This window comes from Callithrix jacchus, chromosome 8 (genome assembly GCF_049354715.1).
Source record: "Callithrix jacchus isolate 240 chromosome 8, calJac240_pri, whole genome shotgun sequence".
NCBI classification, from domain to species: domain Eukaryota; kingdom Metazoa; phylum Chordata; class Mammalia; order Primates; family Cebidae; genus Callithrix; species Callithrix jacchus.
This window is the reverse complement of record NC_133509.1, coordinates 71,104,964-71,120,748: the sequence shown is the minus strand read 5'-3', so window position 1 is coordinate 71,120,748 and position 15,785 is coordinate 71,104,964. Positions and strand designations below refer to the sequence as shown.

The following is a 15,785-nucleotide window of genomic DNA, read 5'->3' as shown; positions in this document are numbered from 1 at the left end:
ACCCTCTGTTGTCTCACAAAGTGACACTGGAGGGAGAGAAGGGAGTGTCCCCGTGGCCACGCTGGTGGGGGCAAAGGCTGATGGCGATTCCGCGCGTCTAGGGTTGAGCCTGGGCCTGCGCCCCCTCGTATTCCCGGCCGAGCCCCAGCCAGCAAAGCAGAGTGTGGTCGGAATTGAGGCAGCGACCGTGTGAGGCCGCGTCAGGGAAAGCTCCGCGAGGGGCCAGTGTTGGGCACTGCCCTGCCCCGATCGCTCCCCATTGTGCCCACTCCACCCAGGAACGAGTTAGTTGTGGAATAAAGGAAGACACGCAGACTTTGAGAAGTGGAATTGGGGTTCTTCGTATTCATGGAAAAAAAAATACTGGTTTAGCCCGGGTCTGCCCTATTTAGGATGAGTCCGATGGTGCCTGAGAAAGCAGTGCAGAGGGGGCCCTGCGAGACCCCTCCAGGCGGAAAGAAAGAATGCTCCTCGGTCAGAAGGAGGTGTTTCGGGCCATGGGAGGGACTCTCAAGGCCTTTGCTTGGATAAGCTCGGGGATACAGATATCCTCCTCTTCCCCACAAGGCGCCTTAGTCTCCGGGCTTATTCTTGGCGGTGCAGCAGTCCTGGGGAAGAAGGCACAGCCGCGTGTTGAGAGGGGGCTGGGGTAGGAAAGGCGCTGGAGCCTGGGCGGCAGGGCTCTGCAAAGGCCCAGGCGAGGTGAAGACGAGAGCTTGCTGGAGAGCGCGAGAAGCACGCCTGCAGACAGAGGTTGAAGCGCAGTTCCAGTTGCATCCCAGAGGGAAGCGGGAGTCTGCCCGCCCCAGCCACTCCGAGCTGCGCTCCTGTTCAGCTCCCAGACTCGCCACCTGCTGCGCGGTTCTGGGGAGGGGGTTACTGGTCCTGAACGGCAGGGCGGGGGCTTCCTCCAGAGCTGCAGGCCTGGTTGCCCTGGGACTCTCCCAGCCGGAGGCCAGAGAGCTGCCAGCCACATGCACCTCTGACCTGCTGAGAGGCTGAAAAGCTGCCAAGGGACGAAGTCCGAGGAGACAGGAGGCTGTGGAAGATTCATCCAACTCTTACTCAAGTCTGGGGACCTAAAGAGGGGGTGGGGATAATCATGATAATAACTACGGCAATCTCCAGTGCTGGCACCAAGCTGAAAAACATTCAAAGCTTTCAAAGCACTTTGATGTGCTCCATCTTACTTGAATTTCACAAAAACCTTGTGAAGAGTGATCTCCACTTCTAAATGGCGTTGAGACTTGGAGAGATGTACAGCCTTCTACACTTGGTGTTTCTTAAATTTACCAACTATAAAATAATGGCAAGTGAGAGAAAGCAGCTGGGTAACTGGGAAACCCACCCCGCCTTCGCAATCAGACCCCATTCGGGACTCAGGCCCGCCCGGGTCGAGCCTGCAAACAAGGTCTGTATTCAGCGTTGCCAGTTCTCTGTGGTTCACTTAAGTCCAGCGTCGTCTCCCCTCCTTGCTTAGACACCACAGTGACCAAGGCGCAGTTCGTCGGGTCCTGAGAGCGCCCCCCAGAGAACCCCCTGGGAAGGAAGAGCAAGCCGCAGGGTTTCGCGCTGGTCTTTCGCAACACAAGCGGCGAGCGCGTCTCCCTGCGCAAACGCAGGGTGTTCTCCCCAGCACTGCCATGGGGGCGTCACGGAAACGCGGGTCCAGGTGGGAGGGCGATAGGTGCCCTGCGCTTTCTTTCCGCTGGTAAGGAAGGTAGGCGGTGAGAAATGAGAATGTTAGTATAGACGTTGGCTTTATATTGAGGGAGTACAGAGCACTCTTCAAGGAGAGGGCTAAAATCTTTAAAAACTAAACTTTCTGTACTATACTTGCTATTAATAATAGTAATAATAAAAGGAACCTGGATGAATTAAGTAGCTCAAAACTGCCTGTTCGTCATCAGGAACTCCCTTTCTACACGGAAGGGAGAGAAAATGTGAAAACAAGAAATTTAAGAAGCTCCTTGTGATCCCTTCGGCAACACATATACTAAAATTGGAAGAAGCTCCTTGGCCGGTGCGGGTGTCTTGGAGGCACCTGCCAGACTCGGCCGGGGAGCACTCCGCCCTCCCAGCCCCTGGCGCGGAGAGGAGGCTAAAACAGCCAAAGAGAAAGCCAAACAACAACAATAAAAGCGTTTAAAATACAAGGACAAAAACCGGAGTCGGTCTCAAAATCTTCGCGGTGCAAGGCTCCACTCGGTAGTCGACTAGGCTACAGGCCCCGGCCTGGCCGGAGTATCGTGGGGGACGCCCCCGACCCCGCTGGGGAGCGCAGCCCACAGCTCCCCCTCGCCAGGCGCCCAAGGACCCTCAAGGCGCGGGGCCCACACTTGAAGCCTGGGAACGCGCAGACAGGAAACCCACTTCCTCCTAAGCAGTTTCTTGCTCGTCGGATGAGAGGCGCCCAATTGAAGCAGAATGATCCTCATCTACTAATATCCAGCGTGGCCACAAAGCGACTGGCCATTTACGCCACCACTTTAAACAAAGATATTTGGTTATTCCTGGGAAGCAAGTGCACTTTTGCATGGCTGAGCTCCGGGCAGAGGCGAGCCTCAGCCCAGCCTCCCGCCCGCCGGGCTGCCTGTACCTCGGCATTCGCCCCCTCCTGGCCAGCGCTCCAGCAGCCGGGGTTCAGGCTCGGTTCCGACCCGCTACGGACTGACCCCCGGCACTCACGCCGCTCCCTGCCTGCGCTCTCCCTGAAGCATCAGAGGGGAAAACAGCGTGGCTCTGGGCTCGGGTGCTGGGGCTGTGATGTCCTCGGAAAGTCAACTCCAGCCCCAGAACCCCGCGTGTCTGGGAGATGGGCGAGGGTCAGGGACATCAGGTTTGTTCGAGGTGGGGCAACTTCAGTGACGGACCCTCCGGTTAGACCCCTTCCCATGCTCCCAGCTCAAGGGGCCAGTGCTGTGTTTGCTCGGCCGGGGGTGGGGGTGGGGAAAGACCTGGGGGGAGGCGTGTTGGGGGTGGTGGCCCACAGAAAAACCCCTGAGCTGTGGGGGCGGGTGGTGGCTTGGGGATCCGGGACAGCCTCCGGGAGGCAGTCGATCCCCTACTCAGCGCCCCCTCCGCCCGCTCGGAGTCTCTTGGGTAGAGGGAAAGGGGGCGGGGAGCAGAGGTGTCCCTCTGACGGCGGCAGAAGAGAAGCAGACAGACTGACAGACACGTAGACCAACGGTGCAGCCCCAGGGTTCGTCCCCAGACTCGCTCGCTCATTTGGTGGCGACTGGGGCTCAGCGCAGCGAAGCCCGATGTGGTCCGGAAGCAGTGGGAAGGCGCGGGGCTGGGAGGCCGCGGCGGGAGGGAGGAGCAGCCCCGGCAGGCTCAGGTGAAACCCCCACCCCGTCCCTCTGCCCCCTCCTCCTAAAGACCTGTCCCCGCCCGGAGAACCCCGACCGAATAGGAAAGTGGTTCCACTTTGTAACTCCGAAAGTTGGTTGCAAAGCAGCATTTACCTTCCTTCCTCCCAACCATCTCTCCTCCTATGTTACTCCTCCACCCCACCTCCTGCCCTCCCCGCTCTCGGTTCCCTCCTCCTTCCCCTCCTCTCCACCTCCTCCCCGCGCGCCGCTGGTACCCCACAAAAAATGGGGGTGGGGGTGTCTAAGGGAGGGGGGAAATGCTTTGGGTCTCGTCTCTGCCTCTCTCTCTCTGAGACCTAAAAATCCTGACAAGGGAAACTTAAAGGTGTTTACCTTGTCATCAGCATGTAAGCTAATTATCTCGGGCAAGATGTAGGCTTCTATTGTCTTGTTGCTTTAGCGCTTACGCCCCGCCTCTGGTGGCTGCCTAAAACCTGGCGCCGGGCTAAAACAAACGCGAGGCAGCCCCCGAGCCTCCACTCAAGCCAATTAAGGAGGACTCGGTCCACTCCGTTACGTGTACATCCAACAAGATCGGCGTTAAGGTAACACCAGAATATTTGGCAAAGGGAGAAAAAAAAAAAGCAGCAAGGCTTCGCCTTCCCCCTCTCCCTTTTTTTTCCTCCTCTTCCTTCCTCCTCCAGCCGCCGCCGAATCATGTCGATGAGTCCAAAGCACACGACTCCGTTCTCAGTGTCTGACATCTTGAGTCCCCTGGAGGAAAGCTACAAGAAAGTGGGCATGGAGGGCGGCGGCCTCGGGGCTCCGCTGGCGGCGTACAGGCAGGGCCAGGCGGCACCGCCGGCCGCGGCCATGCAGCAGCACGCCGTGGGGCACCACGGCGCCGTCACCGCCGCCTACCACATGACGGCAGCGGGGGTGCCCCAGCTCTCGCACTCCGCGGTGGGGGGCTACTGCAACGGCAACCTGGGCAACATGAGCGAGCTGCCGCCGTACCAGGACACCATGAGGAACAGCGCCTCTGGCCCCGGATGGTACGGCGCCAACCCAGACCCGCGCTTCCCCGCCGCCAGTAAGTGAGGCCGCCCCACTGCGGGGCCGCGGGCTGAGCTCAGGAGGTGCAGCAAGAGCCGTCCAGAAGGCGCGGCCCGGGCAGGCTACGCGCTAGGCATCAGGGTGGGCGGCCCGGGAGCGGCGCCAGGGACTAGGGTGTGGGAGCTGGGGATACTTCCCCCTGCCCGTCTGGGGGTCCAAGAACAGGCAATTGGTAGCGCTGGGGTCCTGCGGTCAGATGCGGGTACTCGGTGTCTCTTAGGCGCGGTGGACTGGCAGTTCTGCTCCGCTCAGAAGACCTAGGGGAGCCCAGGGAAGCGACCCCGAGCTCAGGGAGCAGAGCGCGGAGAGGCCAGGCCCGGCCAGGAGGGAGGCTGCCCTGTTGGGAGGCACTCGAGCGCCCACCCCGGCCCTCTCTCTAGAGGAGTCTGGGCAGGTGGGAGACTTGCAGTTCCGGAGGGGACTCTGAGGGGCTGAGCAGGTGCCCTCACTGGGGCCGACAGGAGAGAAGCCAAAAGGCAAATCATCTGGGGGCTCCAGCTTTTGGAAGTCAACACCCCCTCTCCTAACCTCTCCAAATTGGGGTCTACCGTGGGACCCCAGCTCCCGGCCTGAGCCCAGTTCGCCGCCTGTGGCCAGCTAATCCCATTGCTCTGACCCGGGCTGGGCAGGCACTAAAGCAGCAGAAGCGGCCTTTTCCCCACTGCGCCTATTGGTTCGAAAGAGGGAACTGAGACTGAGGGTGGGCAGCCAGGGTTGGGGCTGTGAGCGCTCCAGTGCAGCCCTCGACGGCACCGCCTGGGGCAGATGCTGGAGGTCCCCCGAGGATGGGCCTCTTGGGGCCGAGCGCTAGGCTGCCTGGGTCAGGAGGGCGCCGTCGGGTCGGGCCGGGCCGGGCCGGCCAATGGCGCGGAAAACTGGGGTGGCCTGGCCCGGCCTGGCCCCGGCCGACGCTGTGCGTTTGTCGCTTACAGTCTCCCGCTTCATGGGCCCGGCGAGCGGCATGAACATGAGCGGCATGGGCGGCCTGGGCTCGCTGGGGGATGTGAGCAAGAACATGGCCCCGCTGCCAAGCGCGCCGCGCAGGAAGCGCCGGGTGCTCTTCTCGCAGGCGCAGGTGTATGAGCTGGAGCGACGCTTCAAGCAACAGAAATACCTGTCGGCGCCAGAGCGCGAGCACCTGGCCAGCATGATCCACCTGACCCCCACGCAGGTCAAGATCTGGTTCCAGAACCACCGCTACAAAATGAAGCGCCAGGCCAAGGACAAGGCGGCGCAGCAGCAACTCCAGCAGGACAGCGGCGGCGGCGGGGGCGGCGGGGGCGCCGGGTGCCCGCAGCAGCAACAGGCTCAGCAGCAGTCGCCACGCCGTGTGGCCGTGCCGGTCCTGGTGAAAGACGGCAAACCCTGCCAGGCGGGTGCCCCCGCGCCGGGCGCCGCCAGCCTACAAGGCCACGCGCAGCAACAGGCGCAACAGCAGGCGCAGGCCGCGCAGGCGGCGGCAGCTGCCATCTCTGTGGGCAGCGGTGGCGGCGGCCTTGGTGCACACCCGGGCCACCAGCCGGGCAGTGCAGGCCAGTCTCCGGACCTGGCGCACCATGCCGCCAGCCCCGCGGCGCTGCAGGGCCAGGTCTCCAGCCTGTCCCACCTGAACTCCTCGGGCTCGGACTACGGCACCATGTCCTGCTCCACCTTGCTATATGGTCGGACCTGGTGAGAGGACGCCGGGCCGGCCCTAGCCCAGCGCTCTGCCTCACCGCTTCCCTCCTGCTCGCCACACAGACCACCATCCGCCGTTGCTCCACACGCTTCGACTTTTCTTAAGAACCTGACCGCGTTTAGACCACGGAACAAACAAAACACAAAAGCCAAACTGCTAGACGTCTTTCTGTTTTTGATCCTAAAATTTGTGTGTGTGTTTTTTTTAAAAGAAAGAAAGAAAATAAAAACAACCAAGCGCGTCCAATTTCTTAAGGAATCTTTAAGCAGAGAAAGGCATAAAACAACTTTGGGGGTGTCTTTTTTGGTGATTCAAATGGGTTTCCCACCCTAGGGCAGGGCACAGATTGGAGAGGGCTCTGTGCTGACATGGCTCTGGACTCTAAAGACCAAACTTCACTCTGGGCACACTCTGCCAGCAAAGTGGACTCTCGCTTGTAAATACCAGGATTTTTTTTTTTTTTTTTTTTTTTTAAAGAAGGGAGGACGGGAGCTGGGGAGAGCAGAGTCTTCGACACAACCCACTTGTCACTGACACAAAGGAAGTGCCCCCTCCCCGGCGCCCTCGGGCCGCCTAGGCTCAGCCACGACCGTCCCTCCGCGAAAACTGTTATGTTTGATGTGAACTTGTAGCTGTAAAACGCTGTCAAAAGTTGGACTAAATGCCTAGGTTTTAGTAATCTGTACATTTGTTGTAAAAAGAAAAACCACTCCCAGTCCCCAGCCCTTCACATTTTTTATGGGCATTGACAAATCTGTGTATATTATTTGGCAGTTTGGTATTTGCGGCGTCAGTCTTTTTCTGTTGTAACTTATGTAGATATTTGGCTTAAATATAGTTCCTAAGAAGCTTCTAATAAATTATACAAATTAAAAAGATTCTTTTTCTGATTAAAACCCTCCTTTTTGTTTGGTTTTGATTTGGCTTTAAATGGCTTTTGGTTGGGTGGGGGAGCGGCTTGGGAGGATCTTGTCTTTGGTCTGATGAGATTCAAATTGTTTGGGTTTGAGTTCAAAGGATTCTGAACCGGTTAAGGAAGCAAAGAGGCCAGGCCTAGAGTCCTTGCCCCACGGGAAAAGGGAGTTTTGTTTTGCCTCAGAAACTGTGTGGAACCAAATCTTGAGCAGTCCTGAGACTGCAGTGGAGGACAGAAATGCCAAACTACTTCCACCAAGCAGGAGATGGGGAGAGGAAGAGAAAGAAACCAAAAGATTCATTTTCAGAATCAGACTTCTGTTGATAGGAGCTTCAGAACTGTGTACTGTCTACTGTGGTCTCACAAAGCTGAGCCAACCTTTTAAAACAGTGAGAGAAGACAACCATTTTAAAGAACTCTGAATGAGTTCTGGTTTTTAGTGAATGATCATCTCTATAGATTTGAACATTGAACCTTTATTCCGCAGCCGAGCTCCTTCACAGAATTCGGTGGGAGGCTGTTTTGGAAAGTGAGGAAATTATTCTGGGATTCTGTTTCTGCCCTGAAACAGGGATGTCCTCTCCGGGACCAGCAGCAGACACCCCAGCCCCTGCTGCTTTTGGCTCCTTTCGCCTCCAATGGAGTAAAACTGCGTGACAGGCCTGAGGATGTCCCAGGAAGGACTTCAGGAGCTGAGATTTCACTCTTTATTGCACCTTTTTCTTTTTTTTAATATTTGGGTTCCTAAATTTTTGTAGCAATGAATCTTTCTCCTGTTTCCAGTTCTTCACCTCCTGGCCACTACCTCCCACTCCAAGCAAAAAAAAAAAAAACAATCATTTTTTATTCCTTTCTTCTGACTTCTAATTTCTGGGTCTCCTCAGCGTTCAGTGTTTGTGTTGGGAGCTCTATTAGGGATGAGAGGGAGGAAAAAAGGAATGGTTTGAACACAGAAAAAAATTGCAGTCCCTGGATGGGCTGTTGCTCCTTCTGGGTCACTCTTGCTAAATCATCGGGGTGGGGGGAAAGGCTGCTGAGGGAGCTGCGGCATATGCCCTTCCCAGTACTTTCCTCTAGGCCTGGAAGTACTGGATTATGGGCAATTGATTCTTATTTGGCATGTATTCACTTCTCACCTAGATTTTCAACTTTCTTTTTCTTGTCCCTCTCTTCTCCTCTTTCATTTCATTGTCTTCATCTCTTCCCAAGCCCTCCCTCCAGATACCCCACCAAGAGCTTGTTAGGAAAGTAGACTGGCCAGAGTCCTCGCTCTGGACCTAGCAGACCTCTTTGTTGACTTCCTGGAGGCTCTTCTGGCGTGATGCCTTAAGACTGGGGGCTAGGCCCGGCTTTCTCCCTCAGAAACCTGGGCCTGACTGCAGAGACACGGTTTTCAATATCCAGAGGGACTCGAAGACTCCAAAGAGGAGAGTTGGGTCTAGTGAGTGTCCTGGTTGGAAGGCTGGGAAGGGAGATTTTAGCAAGTCTCCCATTTTGGAAAACAAGTAAACAAAAACCCGTAAAGTTTGACCACTTGCTTTGGAATGGCCAGCCATGGTTCCAGGAGAGGCTAAGGCATCCAGCTCAGGCGGGCGGACGGGGACGTGGATACTGGAGCTGCTGTTTGGCTCTAGGTCCGGATCCCACAGGGTTGGAGCTTCACTTAACCTGCCCCAGCCTAGCCCAAGCCCGGGCGGGGACCGAGCTGGTGGTTCCCAGCTGTGGTCCGGGCGGCTGCCCAGCTCCGCATTCTAGCCAGGAGCCAGCCCTTGGGAACCACTATTTTAGTAAGCTGTGGTACCCCGGGTCTTAATCACGTTTGCACTGGATGGGGTTTCCATCAAATACATTCTTCTCCTTGCCGTCTAGAGTCGGCTTAGTTTGAAGTTTGTTTACTTGTCCAGGGGAAAGGTGAACTCAGTCGCGTTTACGGACCGAGACAAACAGGACCTCAGCCTCTTTCTCGCCATCAATCACAAGGGCTCCATCTGCTCCCGCTCCCGCCCCCGCTCCCGGCAAGGTGACTTGTCGCAGCTGCAGGTAGAGACCTAGAACGCAATCTGAAGCGTTTCATTAGGGAAATAGGTGCGCAGCACTCTCCGCCCCTACAGCTCCTTCGGCTTCTGGAAAGCCGGCCGGCCTCCTTCCCCGGAATCTCCTGCATCAACTCATGCCCAACGACTCCTGCTCAATTTCTGGCCTCCCCTCTAGAGAAATCAGCATTCCGAGGATGCGCCTGGCGCTGAGGTGCTTGGAAGCTTCTGAGGTTTGGGAGCAGTACAGTTCACCCCGAGATCACCGCTAAGCTTTGGCTCCGTCAAAGTACCCTACCCATCCCTAGGCCCCAACGACTGCGAGGAGGGGGGGAGATTTTGCACACTGCATCCCCCCCCCCTTCCTCCTCTCCCCACCCCCACTTCGCCATGTAAACACGAGGACTTTCTCGAGAGCCTTGGAGAGCCGCTCTAGTGGCTTCGGGCCCTGAAACCCCAGGCTGGGCTTGTTTGATGTTTAGCATCCCAAAGCGGCTCCCCACCCTGGCCCCAGCCTGGGAACTGGGAGCTGTGGGCAGGAGAGGAAGGAAATCAGCTCTCTCAGCTAGTTAGGGGGTCAGGGACTGGGCCAGGCTCAGAAGCCGGGAGAAGAGCGAGAAAGATGCTCTGAGCGGGGAAGACAGGGATACCCGGCTGCTGCCGCTACCAACAAGGGCACACACTGCGGTCCTCAAGGCCAGGAGGCGGGTGGGGGCAGGGAATACCTCAGCCAACAGGGCAGCGGCTCGGCCCTGCTGCTGGCCTGGTGGGAAGTAGCCTGGGGCCCTGCGACTGAAATCCGAGCCAAGCCCGGGCAGTCTCCACTAGAAACGCTTTGGGCGCGCGCTCCAGGAGACTCGGAGGCCCCGGGCGCTCCAGCCCAGTGATGTTGTAGGAGATTAGAGTTTGGCCTTTCATAGGGAAAGACTTGCTCGGGAGCCTTCTAAGAGATTTTAAATCTTCCTGGGTCAGGACTAGGGAGCTCTAGTGACAGTGCCTTGGTCTGGCATCCAAGACTCCAATTTTGAGGCCGCAGGGAGGAATTGTCAGACTGTAGAGGCTGCCCAGCCTTCAGCGCGCTCACCGCGTCCAAGCGTCGGTGAGGGGCTATCTCAAGGCACGAGTGCACAAAAGGTAGCGCGAGTCTCTTCTCAGGCGATCCACATAAGAGGAAAGGAGAGCGGGGTTTTCTGACTTCCAACTCATTAGGGACCAGGTAAGGTCAATGCTTTCTCTATTATGTCTTTATCTTAAAAGCGGGTCAATTTAAGATAAGGGAAAAAAAATCCAGGGTCTGTATGAACCGTGCTGATAAAGACTGACCCCTTTTCTGAACTAAAAGCAAGCCAGGCAGACATTCATTTTCTATAAACAAGAGAGTTCTGAGAAGCTGCCTTGAATTCTGATCGTATGTCTCCAGACCTCGATCTCCCTTCCCTGCTCCCACCCCCCAATTATTAGAGCGGGAAGCAGAGTGAGTAGACTATTTTATTTGTGGAGAACTAGGAAGCCCACTGGGAGATGAGAACGTGAGATGATATAATTCTCAAGGCATGGGTTGCTGGCTGATTTAGTTCAACTAGGGCTTTCTTTTCAAAGGAAGGAAAGTGAGACACTGGTACTGGGAAGGACTAGGCTAAATGTTTCCTCTGCTCGGCTAGATCCTGGTTAGGGAACGCTGGACACCGTGTTTCTCAGGCTCTCCCTGCCTTCCTGGCTGGTGCATTCCTCCCTGTGCAGTTGCGTTTCTGAGGCTTCAGACCACCCTCTGTGGGGCCCAATTTGAAAGCTTACCTCAACTGGGAGCACAGAAAGTTTTCTGGTGCTCCATCAGCCAGTTGCTTCTAGAAGGGGTATCCTATTTTCAGTCACCCTCTCTACAAAGGTTGTCCACCCAAGCTGAAGGAATTGGATATGGATGGGAGCAGACAAAAGTACGTTTTATTGAAGGAGGTTTGCATGTGCCCTTATCCTCACCTCATGTAGTTGTATTTCTGAACTTTTTAAAATGAATCTCAGAGGAATGGAGACAGAGCAGGCTCAGCAACTTGGCAGCACAGTATTTTGCCTCAGCTGAAGCCATAGCTGAAGTGGCCAGCTGCATTTCTCTCTGATAGTGACCTAATGCCCAACTTGGTGGGCATCAAGGCATGGTCTTGGGCTCCTGTGCCTCTCCATGCTTGATAATGTTTCCCATTTCATCTCTGCTTTCTAAGCATGTATTACCCTTGTTATTATGAGTTGTAGCAAAGTTTTGGAAAGGATGAGATTTAAATCCATTTTCCTGTTTTGTTTATTTTTGTTATTTACAAGACATTTGAACATAAATTGATCACTGTTAGTGCTCTGCCCAAAATATAAATAAAACATAAACATGAATGTGGCAGGCAAAGGGACTTGTTAAAGAGAACTCTTGCCTCCCAGATAAAATCTGCATCTAATACTGATTGCACACAGATGTCTATGTATATATGTATGTGTGTATAAAACTATATATACATATGCATCTATCTTACACACATATATCTAGTTTATAAGATATTGAAAAGAAAAAACTTCAATATAGAATTCTCAGAGATTTTACAGAACCTGTTAGATGCACTACTTCAATTAAGGTGTCGTATGAAAGAGTTTCCTTAAAAATTCAAATAGGCCAAAACTTTAGTTTTACCCACTTTAAGTCAGACTATTTATTTATCGTCATGTGAAACTCTGGATAACTAATTATGTTTTAGGAAATATTAAAATCTGTTCCTAAAGAATTTGAACTTGATGTCTGAGACACAGCTGTGGATAAGAGTTTTTGAGCTATTCTATAACAAAAAAAAAAAATTGTCCCTTTCCAGACTTACATTATCCACCTATAAAAATCATTGGCATAAATACTATCGCCCTGGGGCAACAACAAAAACAACTAACACATGAAAACTGTTTCTGTTCCGCATTTGAGGCAAACGGCCTCTTGATTTCAGCCTTTAAGCCTTCACATAGTATTGGAAATAAGCGGGCAAGTCTGAGTGTTGTCTGACTACAAGGAAGAAGACAAACTTTTTTTCCTCTCCCCTTTTCCCTCTGTTTCACACATTTCCAGAGAATCCGGTCTTTGATTGTTAGATCTTACTGTTAGTAACAGCAGGCTGCTGGTGGAGTGTTAAACATTCTATTCTAGAGTATTGGTGATTGTCGATAATTTCATTCCTATAAAATCAGAGCTATCAGGCCATGAAGTGTCCTTGGATATCCTTCTCTGTCCCTGTGCTCTGGATCCAGTCTATGGAAAATGACCCACAACAGGTTGGCCTCCACCTTGCCTGGCATTCTCCCTCCTAATGCAGCTGCTCGAAAGGTCCAAAGCTCTAGGAAAACAAGGCTTTATTTGGCCCGCGTGCTACTGATTTACCTGATCTCTCCAGCACACACAGGGCTGAGTGCACTCTCACAGATGTAAACCTGGGAATTACCGTAATGACATGAAGAGGACTGAGAGCTAGTTCTTCTGAGCTGATTATGCTCTGCCATAACCAGCAGACCCAGTCAATGTCTAAGGAACTGGATATGTCTATGTGTAAAGCGAACCTTGCAAAGTTATGGTCCCAACAGATGCTTCCAGACAAGTCTCTAAACAGATTTGCAGAGACAGACTTTTCTAGAGGAGACTCAAATCGCAGAGGATTAAATCTCTCTCTCTTTCTTGCCACTTGATGGTGCCTCAAGGTCTGCAAGGCCTGGGTTAGGATTAAGGGCTTGGGGGGGCTAGACATTGGCAGCTTTTTCCTTCCCTTCTAACACTGCCTCAGAAAGAATTGCAATTCTCAAACCACCGTGGTGCACAGAGCACACATCCCTACCTCAAGCCACAGCAGAGGGAAGTTGTAGCTAGTTCATCACTACCCACCCACCCACTCACAGTGATTGAAATGTCAGTCACTGCTCCCTGGCAGCACTGTTTCCTGGCAGGACTCCTGATCCTGGGCCTGGGTGCAGTAAGCTTTGGAAGTGCTGCATTGTATCATATCTATAACTCACACAATAGATAAAATTCAGACATCTCTCTACACATCTACATAGTCCATTGGCTTCATACTGAAATCCAACAGAGGAACCTTTTGGAAATATTTAACAAAAAGCCAACCCACTCATAGCCATCATTTAGCACTGGGTGGGGGTAAAGAGAAAGAGAAACCCTTTGAGATATATTGTATCATACAAACAAATTCACATTAATCTTCCTGTATGAACCATTTTCTAACAATTACAATGCCATGTCAATACAATTAGTTGTTGAAAATTCTCAACGTGGCTAAATACTTAGATTGCATTGGTCGTGTGCCTGTGAAAGTAGTTGGGGTTGTGTATGTGGTTCTGCTCAATGGAAAGACGGAAAAAAGAAGCCAGAGTGGAAAGGAGACATGGAGAAAAGAGAAACAACTGTTCCTGGTGAAAATGCGTGAGCTTCTGCGGGAGGCTGAAGCAGCTGAGAAGTGCTGGTTATATATAGCTGGGTCAAAGTGATGGGGTGGGGGGCGGTGGATGACTGTGTGGTGTGCTTGTGGTGTTTAGGGGGTGATCCTAGTGGGGAGGGCTTGGGAGACGGCTGGGATGTGGTGTGTGTACCATGTCTGAGCTTTGAGCCAGTAACACAATGGCAATGTAATTATCTGGCTGAAACATGCTCAAATGGCAAAAAGTTGCAAAATAGATCGACCTCCCCGGGAAGAGACAGAGCTGGTTACAGAGGTCTGCAGCCATCATCCTTTTTTCAATACATTTTAAACAAGAGGATCTAGCGAGTGATTCTGATTCAATACACATAATCAGTTTGCAAGTCTTATTTCCATTTGAAAACAGGGCCATTTGCAATCATAAGAGCCGGACACGCTGAAAGATACGGAGCGCATTCCGAGCAGATGATGGGTGACAGAATCTGTAGGCAAGCACTAAATATTTTCTTCCAGCTTCAGACCTTGTGCATCAGTCTTCGGTCCTGATGTATTTCAAATGGAATATTCCTGTCGAATATATAATTTAATTGCTTAGAAAATGGAGACTCCATGGTAGGGAGGAAAAAATCGACAAGAAAGGTGACAGAGGAACCATGTCGGTTGTGCTTCTCCTCGATACTGGTTAACAGTTATTTAATGAAGAGTCTACAGATTGGGTAGAAGACTTAATGAAAAAATTGAACAGGTTTTTAAGGGAACGGCTGCCAGACGGTGTAGCTGGGGACTAACATTCGCAGGCTGAAGCTGTGAAGCCCTAGGTGGGTGTGGCAGGGACTGGCGGGAAGTCTGCGGGGCCTTCGGGGAAGCCCAGGGACAACTCTGCGGCCTCCCAACGCCGCCGCCGCCAAAGACCTGGGGGCCTCCTAGCGTCCGGCTGTTCCAATTGGTTGCCAGGTGTCTAAACTGGAAGTGTGGGCACTTGAAATCTCGGCCTGTCTTAGGGTCTCTCGCTGAGAAAGTTTTGGTTTCTAGGACCTAGAGAAGCAGCTGTCCCAGGCCTTCCGCTTCCTGCCCGCAGCCTCATCCTCCCGCACCCCCCAGATGTGGGTCTCCCCAGTCCCAGTCCTCACCCGGCCCACTCGCCTCCACTCTCCCCACACCCGGGCCGCGGCCTCGCTCTCGGCCCCAGCCCGCCCCACGTCTCCGCTTCCCCGCGCCCCGCCCCGCCCCGCCCCGCCCTTGCCCAGGCTCTCCCTCCCGTTCCCGCGCTGGCAACAGCCACAGCCGCGCGCCCCCTGCAGACGCGGGCCCCAGCTCCTCCTGGAGACCACACCGGCTAGTCTGGTGTGCGGAAGAGTAGAAACTTCCCGGGAATTTCGATCCCAGAATAACAAATAATAGTTCGCTAGGTCACGATGATGATGCAAACCCTAACTTGCGGGGATTTAAAAAAAACATCTTAACGTACAATTTTTCTTTGTACAAATAAACGACACCAAACAAAGCCAGCGAACTGCTGCTGTTTCCCTGGCGAATTTTCTTAAGGAAAAGAGAGATTCCGTCTCTGCCCAGATATCAACATCTAACGAACGTTCCAGGAAACTGAAACTCAACCTAATAATAGTATGTTCTTAATGCTGATTCCGTTTTTATTTCAAAGGGGGTAATTTATTAGCCTCATCAAAGTGGTAGGCTAACACACCTCGTAGGCAGGTGTGTTTTTGGATATCCTTGTAAAGCATTTCTGCTTCTGGGAAGATCTCAGGAGAACTAATAGATGAGGTGTGCGTATGTTGGGGGATGGAGGTGGGATTCTGTATAGCTCATGGCCCTGCTTGTTCAATTTCCTGCAAAACTCATCCTAAATGCCCCAGGGTTCTCTTTAATAGGTGCCAAACGGCAGGGACCTCAAAGGTCTAGACAGTTCATTCTTTCTTCCTATATCTCCCTCACTGCGCCGTCCACCCCTAGCTATAAATTCTAGATTTTTTTTTTTTTTGTCTCTAGAACCCATTTTGTGGATAATTGAGAGTGGCTCAGAGGCACTAATCTGACCTGGGATGAGGTGGGGGTGGCAGTGAAGGTAAGGCTTCCCATAGGCTTCCTGGTTCTGCAAACTAGGAGGACAGAACTCCTACAACAGGCAGGAGGTGAGATGGACGCTGGGAACACAGGACCTAATCTGCTGGGGGAAAGGAAAACAGCCACCCTTGCCTGAGGACAGAACCTCAGACTAGGCTTGATTGGGTGGACAGGAATGTGGTGCCCAAGAGCAGCAGAGATCCA

General features: G+C 53.3%; 1 protein-coding gene across 10 annotated transcripts in view; it reads left to right on the top strand.

Annotated features, from left to right (window-relative positions):
* The first annotated feature begins 3,160 nt into the window (after nt 1-3,160).
* Nucleotides 3,161-15,785, top strand: part of NKX2-1 (NK2 homeobox 1) — a 46,265-nt gene continuing 33,640 nt past the window's right edge. For 6 of the 10 annotated variants that reach the window (XR_004729842.3, XR_004729848.3, XR_004729847.3 and 3 more), the window contains exon 1: nt 9,479-10,273. Coding sequence is in view for 2 of the 10 variants with exons in the window: in XM_002753826.7 (XP_002753872.1) it covers nt 3,264-3,340; nt 4,019-4,407; nt 5,363-6,105 (1,209 nt within the window). In the remaining 8 variants the exon portion in view is untranslated. Of the gene's footprint in view, nt 3,341-3,774; nt 3,920-4,018; nt 4,408-5,362; nt 7,005-9,478; nt 10,274-15,785 lie in introns of those variants that run through there. The other 4 variants (XR_004729846.3, XR_004729844.3, XM_078335988.1 and 1 more) reach the window with 3 other exon arrangements.